General features: G+C 33.3%; 2 protein-coding genes and 1 non-coding gene across 3 annotated transcripts; all 3 read right to left on the bottom strand.

Moving 5' to 3' along the window:
- Positions 1–437: 437 nt before the first annotated feature.
- Positions 438–3,515, bottom strand: LOC111900082 (uncharacterized). The gene is made up of 2 exons (XM_023895968.3): positions 3,410–3,515; positions 438–3,254 (listed from the first exon to the last, which is right to left on the bottom strand). The coding sequence occupies exon 2, from the start codon at positions 1,752–1,754 to the stop codon at positions 492–494; it is 1,263 nt and encodes a 420-aa protein (XP_023751736.2). The 5' UTR covers positions 1,755–3,254; positions 3,410–3,515; the 3' UTR covers positions 438–491.
- LOC111900106 (small nucleolar RNA snoR135) lies at positions 3,111–3,261 on the bottom strand. The gene has a single exon (XR_002853123.1). It is a non-coding gene; the product is annotated as a small nucleolar RNA snoR135 (small nucleolar RNA).
- A 2,254-nt stretch (positions 3,516–5,769) lies between the features above and the next one.
- Positions 5,770–10,551, bottom strand: LOC111900083 (NADP-dependent malic enzyme, chloroplastic). The gene is made up of 19 exons (XM_023895969.2): positions 10,339–10,551; positions 9,873–10,162; positions 9,332–9,452; positions 9,148–9,222; positions 8,933–9,084; positions 8,762–8,867; positions 8,605–8,670; positions 8,430–8,525; positions 8,187–8,342; positions 8,004–8,102; positions 7,846–7,893; positions 7,708–7,761; positions 7,519–7,617; positions 6,990–7,079; positions 6,828–6,905; positions 6,641–6,715; positions 6,470–6,560; positions 6,214–6,342; positions 5,770–6,090 (listed from the first exon to the last, which is right to left on the bottom strand). Exons 1-19 carry the CDS (start codon positions 10,366–10,368, stop codon positions 6,002–6,004), a joined length of 1,944 nt encoding a protein of 647 aa, XP_023751737.1. The 5' UTR covers positions 10,369–10,551; the 3' UTR covers positions 5,770–6,001.
- Between the last annotated feature and the right edge of the window lie 520 nt (positions 10,552–11,071).

Below are 11,071 nucleotides of genomic sequence, written 5' to 3'. Positions count from 1 at the left end.
AATTGAACAAGGAGACGCACCCCTACGTTTAAGTCCTAAAAAACATGCTTCTATGCGACTTAGATTTCTGCCTTTTAACACATTAAATATGTTTCGTTGTGGGTTTTGTTTCTACATAAGGTCATCCGTTATACCCACCACATACCACATATGTGGTGGGTGCCACATCAGCACCACATTCCATTACCACTAACATGGGATACTTACCACTAACACACCACTCCACATCATTAATTTTATTTTTTTTTTAATTCAAAAATACAATAAAATAACTTTTTTTTTTAATTCAAAAATACAATAACATTACTTTTTTTTAATCCAAAAATTAAAATAAAATTACAATTTTTAAAAGTAAAAAGCATTTATTTTTTTAAAACTATTTTTTCATTAATTATAAAAATAAAATAACAATTTTAAACTACATTACTTAGTTAATCTAGAAAACAAACATTACATTAATAAGAAAACGAACAAACATACATATAAAAATCTTAATCGTCGTTCATGCTATGTTGGTACAAATGTTCCGCGACATCTTCTTGAAGATTGAAACACGTTTCACTGTTATGAATTTCGACAACTCGCTCCAAAAAAGCATTCGTTCCGGGTACGAACTCCTCAATTGGAACGACAACGTCGTTCGGATCATACGTGCAAATCGCTCGACCTTCATCTTCAATAATCATATTATGCATTATAATACATGCCAGGGCCATTCGCTTAATTCTTTCTTTATCCCAAAGTCGTGTAGCATATTTCACTACATGCCATGTTTGCTTAAGGACTCCAAATGCCCTCTCGATATCCTTTCTCGCTGATTCCTGTTTTTTTGTAAACAATTTTGCTTTTTCACTTCGAGGAACTGAGTATGCCTTCATCAATGTAGAATAATCCGGGTATATCCCATCACCAAGGTAGTAACCATATTTGTACGCGTGCACGTTTACCGTGAACGTCATATCAGGTGCTTTGCCGGTCCAAATATCGTTGAAAAGTGGAGACTGACCAAGAACATTAAGGTCGTTGTTAGACCCCGCTACTCCAAAAAAGGCATGCCATATCCACAAATCTTGAGATGCAACAGCTTCTAGGATGATAGTTGGTTCACTTATATCTCCTCGAGTGAACTGACCACGCCATGCAGTTGGACATTTTTCCCAAGCCACATGCGTACAATCTAGACTGGCAAGCATACCGGGAAATCCATGCCTCTCTTCATGAGCCGAATATAATCTCTCAATATCACGTTGAGTAGGTTTACGCAAATATTCTTCGTGAAAAACCTCATAAACACATGCAGAAAACCAATCTACACATTCAACCGCGGTCCTCTCGGATATTTTCAAGTATTCGTCAGATACATCAAATGTTATACCGTATCCCAAATACCTAAGAGCAGCCGCACATTTTTGTATACTACTAAAACCCATTCTTCCTCTAGCGTCGGGTTTTTGTTTGAAAAAATCATAACGAGATTCTAAAGCATTACTAATACGTAAAAATATAGCCTTATTCAGACGAAAACGACGTTCGAATGAGTCGTCATTATAAAGATAATTATCGGCAAAGTAATCACGTACCAATAAGTCGTGTGCGGCTTGGCGATCACGATTGACGACCGCCCTTGTACGCGCTGCATTCGAACTTTCTTCGGCGTAAACGTGTTGCACAACATTGAAGAATGTCTCGACGAATTCTACGTAGTCATCTGAATCAAAACTTTTTAAAAATTCCATATTTATCGAGGGATCCATAGGTGTAATTGAGTGTAGAATGTGTATGTATGTGTATGTGTTTTGGTATTGAGTTTTTATAATTGAGTTTGAAAAAAAAAAAAAAACGGCCAAAATAGCCGTTCAACGGCTCAAAAAGAAACAACCAATAGCAATCCTCGTTTCAATTCGTTGTCCCGACCACAACTTGCAACGACCACGGTCGACCATGAATCACCGGGACGGTGTGCACGTCCGTGGTTCGTGGCCAACTAGACCACGGACGTCTTCGTGCTAAGTACACCGGTTGGTCTAAGAATTGAACAAAGAGCCGCACCCCAACGTTTAAGTCCTAACACATTGAACAAGGAGACGCACCCCTACGTTTAAGTCCTAAAAAACATGCTTCTATGCGACTTTGATTTCTGCCTTTTAACACATTAAATATGTTTCGTTGTGTGTTTTGTTTCTACATAAAATCTCCTTAAAAAGCATTTATTAGGTCAAACATGCCACAAGCATAAGTATACTTATGTCTTACTTCTCTTTACCGTCATTACCGAACCAGCACTCCCACGAAGTTATCACCCCTATTGTCACTTAAAATTTCATCTCCAATAGTTTTCACATTCAAAACCTGGTTACCGGTTCTATGATTTCATTTTAATTTTCTTTATTTTCGAAATTGGCAATGATACTTATTTTGAGTTAATAAGTCAAGGCGTGCTAATGTAGACATTACGAAACACCCCCGAAATGTTCATGGATAAATATTGTTATAAAGAATTACAAAAGTCGAGTCTTTTTCTTCATAAAAATGTTGAAAGTTGAGTTTTTTTTCTCATATTTTCACCAGCAATCCTACTTTGGACCTAAAGATTATAATTTTCCAAACTCCAAATTAGAAGTATGTTATATCAATTGATAAACTTTGTTATAAAAAATACAAGGAAAAATAAAACTCAGTCCTTTGTATGAAAAAGTTATAAAAATCTAAAGTTCGAAAATACTTGTTTTTTGATGGCCACATAGATTTTTGTAAAAGTTTGAAAATTTTCGATAAAGCATTTGAAATTTATGGCTATTTCGATAATTTTCAACTTTTTAAAGAAAAACATAAAACATTTTCTATATATATAAAAAAAAAGATAGCATCCATGTTGCATTAAAGTCACTCTAAAAAAATCTAACAAAATATTGATTTCAGAGACCGTGAATGATTCAAAGTTTAAATCAAAACTCTAATAAAAAAGTTTAAGTGTTTTGGGATAAGGAAACATGATATTGCCATAAAAATATTTGAAAAACTAAGCAACTAGTTAAAAACAATAAAATCATTACATGATTTTCCGATGTAAATGTTAATAATCTTGAAAGAAAACTAGAAAAAAGTAGATAAAATGTGGAGAAAATGATTGTTGAAGATTCCAATGGAGATAATTGGAACACAACTGCCCACCTTCTCCTTGTCAAATTAGTATCGCATGGGAACTCTTTCGAGCAAAGTGCACTGATTAAGCACAACGCCGATACACACTATCCCTGCTTGATTTTCAATTACATCGATAACAAATTACAAACTTCAACAAACAAATTTCACGCAAAAACAATAGGGATGATTCATATACATACAACAGAAGACTGAAAACCCTAAATAGAAACTGAGAAATTTACAGATCGATCGACTGTGTCAATACCTGAGAAATGCGTTGGTGGAGGAGTAACGGCGGTGAATGAATATATAGAAGTGGGAAGTAGGTTTTATTTGCTCGTATCCTTCGGCCCTTTGATAAAATTGCTAATCACTTGGCCCATTATACAGTTTAATGGACTAAATTCGTTTGGATCTATCTCCAGACTAAATTTGACTTCGATGACCAAAATAAAGCCTCAACTTTGTTTAATAAAAGGTTTTTTTGTTGTAAAACACAAAAGATGATGATTAAAAGAGCATTTTATACAAACCCTTACTTCTAAAGGTTTATTAAAATAAGGAAGGAACTCAAATTTTGTAAAAAAAATATTATTTGATAAATATCAAAGAATGTCTATCCTTTTAGTTTTCATAAAAGACCACATTTTGTAAATACATCAAAAGAATTTTTGTATGAAAACTCTTTATTTTTATTTTATTTCTAATCATCACCAAAGTGACTTAACGGTGAATGTTAGTCATTCCAGAATTAAGTATTTCAAAATATGTTTCCAAATGTTCTTTTCCTAGAATGTTTACCTTTGGAGTGACATGATGTTCTTAAAAAACTACTCTTGTTTTTTATTGGGTTATAAAAATATATTAAAAAAAAAAAAGAAAATTATTCTCTCATCAACGACCAATGTCTAGACTTTGAATATAAGACATTTAAAGACTTTTTTCATATATGGTATTAGAAGAAAATAATGTTAAAAATGTTGTGTATGATAACCATTAGTCCATAATGATATAATACATATCAAAGTTTTAGTGGCAAGTGGTAATAACGGGAGTCCAACATTCAAAACCATAAAAATGATTTTCGGTTCAAAATCAATCATTCTTAATTGATCGTTGGTGCTCAAACTTTTGTTATATACTTATGTGTGATTTTTTGGTCACATGGATATATATTTATTTGATTAAGCATAAATCTAAAAGGTGTTCAAAGGTTTCTAAAACGAAGTCAAAAGTCAACTGAGCAAAATGATAAGATTCTCAAATTCAATAGAGATAGTGAGCGTCTTGGTCAAAAGTCTAACGATTATCTAAGGAATTCGTTTCACATCTACCTCCACCATGGACACCACCATAAAAAGATGTAGTTGGAAGAAGAAACCAATCATTGTTTGATCTTGTTCATTATGAGTTGTACTATGCTTCAAAACAGTTTCTGGAATTATACCATCAAGAATGTTATAAGAGACCTTGACCTTGTATCCACACAAAGGTCAAAGGGTTTGAGAAACATACTCTAAAATATGAAGTGAGGACATTCCGTCACTTGCATATTCTAAATATGGGGTTGTGAGGCTTATGTTTATTGTGAAACTTTCGATAAGTTAGAACCCAAATAAAAGAGATGTTACCTGGTTTGATATCCTTAGGGGTGACAAAAATATCTGAACCCGACTAACCCGCTCCCGTATAAGACAAATATGATCGGGTTTAATCGGGTCAAAAATTGAAATCAGGTTGGTCTGGTCGACCCGAATAACCCGAAATATATATATATATATATATATATATATATATATATATATATATATATATATATATATATATATATATAAAAGGTTTTGTTTCGGGTAGATAAAATTCTATTTTATTGGGTACGGGTAACCCGATTAACCCATTTAAGTTTATACTAAATAAGTTATTCATGTTTGTATTGTACAAGTTGTTGAGCTAAATGATGAATGATATCCTTCTCAATTTGACATACACGCTACAATGTTAAACTTTTGCTCGTAACACGACTTTTATTATTTGGGTGTTTCAACGAGTATTGCATATTTAAGGTTTTGCCATGTCAATTTATAAACTAAGTAATTACAAATTATAACGCAAAAAAGATAGATATATTTGTCAAAGTCTAGTGAGCATACCAAAATTCCATAATTTGTCAATTTCAACTGCTATGAACCCACTGTTTTCAATCATGTACAAGCTACACAAAAGAGCGAACTTTTTCACTGTAGGTCCAAATACTTCTAATTTATTTGTTAAAATAAACCAATATCCTGCTAGATTAACAACCCTAGATATCCTGCTAGATCTTTTAGGTATTTGTTTTGCAAACCTTTTGGAGTATAAAGTCTTCATTTCTCGAAGAGCAGTTTTGTTCCACAAACGGAATAAAAATGAAAATGATGATTAATTTGATCACCTTGAGCTTTTGAAACAAGAATCCTTTGTATTTCTTGAATGCTACCCAACTTGGGGTCGGGTTTTAGACCCAACGGTGGATCTTGGTTGGTTATATGAAAAATAAGTAGGCATGAAAAAACCATTGTAGACAAATAACTAGTTCTTAATGGATTATACAAAGTAAGACAAGATAATATGACTGTGAGGCAGTAATTAACAACACCAATTCAGATCTCACTTATATATCTTGTGTTAATGGAGAACAAAAACAACAAACACAGACACTGAGACACATACTGGTATACCCCTAATATTACAACATAACAAACCTAACATACCATAACAAAACGAAAACAAAATAACCTCTAAAAGCAAAACAGCGACTACCAGTGTCCAACTTTAGTTTCACCACTCACATTGAGTACGTATGTAATGTAATGTATATCTAACGATAGCTGCGATACTTGGGGCTATACATGCAACTCTCTGCATATGCCACAAGATCTTCTGGTTGAGGAAGACGACTCGCCAGACCTACAATGTTCAAAACAAAGCAAACCATCATTTCCAGTTAATTTTTACTTATTAGTGATATGTGCTTTGTTTAACTTTAACAAAATATATACTATATATCACAAACAAGAAAAGGTCTCTCACCAAGTTCATATGCTTTGGCTGCCACCCTGGCCGCAATATGAGCGGAAATCTTGCGGATGTTGGTGAACGGAGGGTATATCAGTCCATTGTCAAAATGCTCCTGTGTAACCTGTTCCGCCAGCGCCTCAGCTGTTTGTTTGACAACAAAAACATAACATACCTTTTTTTTTAGTAAATGACTCAAATACCCTTTCATAGACAGACAAACATGAATTACACACACACACACACAACTGTAGTGTTGAACTGAACTTACAGGCGGCTAAAAGCATGTCGTCGTGAACACGGATTGCACCGGAAATTATCAACCCCAGACCAAATCCAGGGAAAATGTAGGCGTTGTTGGACTGGAACAGATATTAATCAATTTCTTTCTTATTTTTTGAAAATTATTAACAGATATTAATTTGAAGGTTGTAGAAGATACCTGCCCAGATACGTACACCTTTCCGTTATATTCAACAGGACCAAATGGACTCCCACTTGCAAAAATAGCCCGACCCTTTAATAAATAAATAAATAAGGTACAAATATATGGAAGTAAGAATAATATTGATTATTATATTGTTGGTATGCAGGTAGAACTAAGGATTATAGAGGTGATTCATACGAACCTCACTCCAGGTGTAAGCTTGTTCAGCAGTACATTCAGATTGTGAAGTTGGGTTGGAAAGAGCAAGAATAATAGGTTTCTGCAAAACGAAATTCGTTTTCTCAAGTTTTCACTTTCATTTATTATTATTTTTTTTTATTTATAGGAGTAGAACAAAAAATACCTTGTTGAATGAGGACATTGCTTCGATAATTTCTTTGGTAAATGTCTGTCCTGCCCCTGATGATCCAATCAATACCGTTGGCCTAATTGACTGATATCACAACAAGTGAAACCACCATCATTTTGGATTATTCATAATAATGGCTCAAATGTTTAAATGCAAGAAATAACAATTTACTTTTCTATGATTTGTTTATTGACTTATTGTATTGTAGCATCCTACTTTCAATTCTACCTAACTATATAGCAAGCAATGTCTTCCAAGTACAAAATCAACTGTCACTCTGCTATAATAAGAAAAATAAGACTGAAAGTACCAATGCTATAATTTGGTAGATTTTTTGAAGTACAGTGTTGTGATGGAAAGAAATGGAAATAAGGTGTTATATTATAATACAGAAAAATAGCAATGTACTTTCAAATAGCTCAAACATACTCGAATGTTAAATAGCTACTTTAGTAATGTTTTGTATTCATGTTTATACTATTTATTTATAATATGTAATTATTACCAAAGAGAAAATTCAGACCTTGACTACATCCAAGAAGTCATTAACAGGTTCATGATCATGGGCCCAGGGTTTCTTGAAATGTTGAAGTGAATCCAAACGTGATTTAACAATTAAACCCTACAAAACCAAAATCATACAAACAATTATATTTATGTTCATGTTTATGCAAGTAAAAAGAGAATGATGTATTCTTTTCAGATTTATTACCTTAGAGTCCACAAGGAAAACCTTCTTACGTGTCTCTTCTAATGGAGCATTTGTCTGCATAATTATATGAAACATCCATCATAATTCTCAATTTTTCTTTCGTTTTTTATTAAAATGTGTAGATATATTCATTCTAACCTGCTTTGATATCTCAAGAGCTATAAGTTCAGCAATTCCTGTGCCAGCCTGCATTTAACATAAACAAAAGCTTATAATTCAGAAAAAAAAAAAAATAATAATAATAATAATAATAATAAAAGGATACAAATTAAGTAGGTGGAAGATAAATTGTGAACCTCTCCAGCTCCAAGGAATAGAAATCTATGGTCTGCCAATGTTCCACCAACTAATTTTAGAGCAGAAATAAGCCCTGCAAGTACCACTGATGCTGTCCCCTGAAAAACAAATAAAAAAATATATATTTAAAATAAAAAGCATTAAAAAAAAAGGTTCAAATATTTAAACTCTATTTTCTGTACCTGTATATCGTCGTTAAAAACAAGATGGGTGGTGCTATACTTTGCAAGAAGATCAAACGCGTTGTGGTTAGCAAAATCTTCAAACTGAATGAGAACTTTTTCCCCATAATTTTGCTTAACAGCTGTCATGAACTCATTCATAAGTTCGCTATACTCCTGTTAATAAATAAAAATTGAATTTAAACTAATGTAGTCGAACCAACAAAATAAGCATAATTATAAGATATGAAAAAATTAGCTAACCTTCCCACTTGCTCTTCTTTGCCTTAAACCAATGTAGAATTCATCATTCAACATCTTTTCATTGTTTGTGCCAACATCAATGGTTACAGGCAAACACTGCATATAATTAAGATTTTTTAATATTATTATTTATGATATTATTTTAAATATTATTATTATTCTGGAATATACTTACAGCTGAAGGACGAATTCCTCCTAGAGCTGTATAAAGTGAGAGCTTTCCTACAGGTATCCCCATTCCCTATTAACCATTTACATAAAATTATAATAATAATAATAACAAGTCAGTGATTAAGTTGAAGAAAAAGAAAAATCACTAACTTATCGCTTACCTGGCAACCGAGGTCTCCTAGGCCTAAGATTCTCTCACCATCTGTGACAACTATAACTTGAATTTTTTTCTGAGGCCAATTCTTCAATATCTCAAGAATCTTCCCCCTATGAAAATAATTATTAGCTATTTTGGATCAATGAAACATAAAATAGTTTCAATGAACACCCACTTGTCCTTCAAACTAATAAAAAGACCCTGCGGGTTCTTGAATATGCTCCCATATTTTTGGCAAGCTTCACCAACAGTTGGAGTGTATACAATTGGGAGAAGCTCCTCAACATTTTCAATTAATAACTTGTAAAACAGCCTCTCATTTCTCTCCTGCAAAACAAGCATTTGTTACAGAGGGACTTGATATTGGCAATCAATTTCCACATGGTTTACCTGAAGATCCATCATGGCCTGGTAACGTTGCAGAGGGACTTGATATTGGCGCATGTTATGCATCATCTTTTTTACCTGTATGTATATGTATATTCACATCATTATCGATTTGAATCTGAATCTTTTTCAGGCATCAGCAAATTATAAATTATAAAAAATACAATCAAAACATATAAAAATATACCTGAAGATCATGATTGACAACAACCGGGGGAAGAAGACCACGTAGGTAATGGGCATCTCGCTCTTTCTCAGTAAAGGCCAGACCTTTGTTATGGTGTGGGTCTCGCAACAATGAATACCCACTACAAAAAAACAAAAAAAAAATTACTCACAATTTATAAGTTGACTATAAGACATCTCGCTATTTCTCAAAAAAAAAATATATTTCAAAAGTGTTGGTGGACGATACAATCGAATAAAAAACAGATATAGAAACATGTGTTCGTGTGCGTAAAGAAAGTAGGGAACTTGCTAAAATTAAAGTGCTATTTTTTTTAGAACCAGGGTGTGATTTTGTATTCGTATCTAGATGACGATGCATTACACTAGCACACAATTATGTGTGCGTGTGTGTAAAGAAAGTACAATAAAGTATTTGAAGGGCATGAAATAGAAAAAATAAGAACAGCATAGGAATCATCGATTTTTTTTAAAATATTTGATTAGATGTGAATATAAACCGGTGGGTGAAGATCGGAATCAGGATCAGGATCGGTGGTTACCTTGCAACAGAAACAGACCAAGGAGTGATGAAATGATCCTCGGTGGCGCTATCTTCACCGTACACGTCTTCAACACCACCACCGACGATCGCAGTCTGTTGTTTCGAGTCAGACTCGGCGACTTCAACTGCCACCGGAGCATTTATCTCCTTAGCAGCGTTATCCAGTGAAACGCCGACGTTTCCCTCCGGTCGACCATTAGCGTTCACCACAGCGACCACCATAGGACGCCTCGCCGGCAATATCAAGGACTGCGATTGCGTCCTCGAAACCCCAGAAATGGAGTTCTTCTACAAAATCAAATCGATAACCACATTACAAACAAGACCGATTCAACAAAAACGTTGATCTAAACTTCCAAACGCACTATGTTCAGATTAACCGATCCCGGTCAAGATATTTGCATGTAGATATGTGAAAATCGAAAACAAAAATCGAATAAATTGAAAAGGGATTGAAGAATTACCAGAAAAGAGGAACCATTCAAGGACATCATGGCGAGAGAGAAGAGTGTATTGGCAAAATCTCTCGTTCTCTCTCCCTTCCTCTCTCTCTCTCTCTCTCTCTCTCTCTCTCTCTCTAATGTCCTCTCTGTTATTTCTATCAGGGGTTTTGTCCGCAAAAGCAATTCTTTGTCAAGCTTTGGCTGTAACTTATAATGCTCCGCACCCTGCCTTTAACCCCAAAGAGTTGTAGGCTTATAGCTCATCTACTTATAAATACTTTAGAAGAAGGCAATTGGATGTAAATTACTAAAATTATGAGATTGGTAATCTGATTTTGATTTTATTTTTTAATCTTTAAATATCATAATAAATTTATTTAATAAAGAGAAAACTAAAAGTCGTATTTAGCAACTAGCTTTAGGGTGTTTTAGATTACAACTTTTATGTTTTTTTTATGTGGTTTTATAATTTCTAAAAATTCATAACTATTTTTATTAAACACTGTTACCTATATAAAATGCTGTTGTTGACTTGTTGTCCAGCATACCCTAAAATTTATTACTTTCCCTATTTTTTGGCTATATTGTTTCAACTTTGTCATTAATCCTATTTGGAAGAAATAAACTATTGAAATTGTAAATAATTATCGGATGCTTATAAATAGATGGAATTATACTTAATAGAGAAAATAAATTATGCTCATCTAAATTTAAGTTTTACAATTATATAAAATTTATTTTTATAATTTTATTA

This window comes from Lactuca sativa, chromosome 1, assembly GCF_002870075.4.
Source record: "Lactuca sativa cultivar Salinas chromosome 1, Lsat_Salinas_v11, whole genome shotgun sequence".
In the NCBI taxonomy this organism is placed as follows: domain Eukaryota; kingdom Viridiplantae; phylum Streptophyta; class Magnoliopsida; order Asterales; family Asteraceae; genus Lactuca; species Lactuca sativa.
This window is presented reverse-complemented; position numbering and strand designations above follow the sequence as displayed.

Coding starts and splice junctions, on each gene's coding strand:
- LOC111900082 (XM_023895968.3), bottom strand. CDS start 1,754: ATGGATCCCTCGATAAATATGGAATTTTTAAAAAGTTTTGATTCAGAT.
- LOC111900083 (XM_023895969.2), bottom strand. CDS start 10,368: ATGATGTCCTTGAATGGTTCCTCTTTTCTG. Junction 7,894..8,003: donor TATTCCTTGGAGCTGGAGAG/GTTCACAATTTA, acceptor TGTTAAATGCAG/GCTGGCACAGGAATTGCTGA. Junction 7,080..7,518: donor ACTTCTTGGATGTAGTCAAG/GTCTGAATTTTC, acceptor TTGTGATATCAG/TCAATTAGGCCAACGGTATT.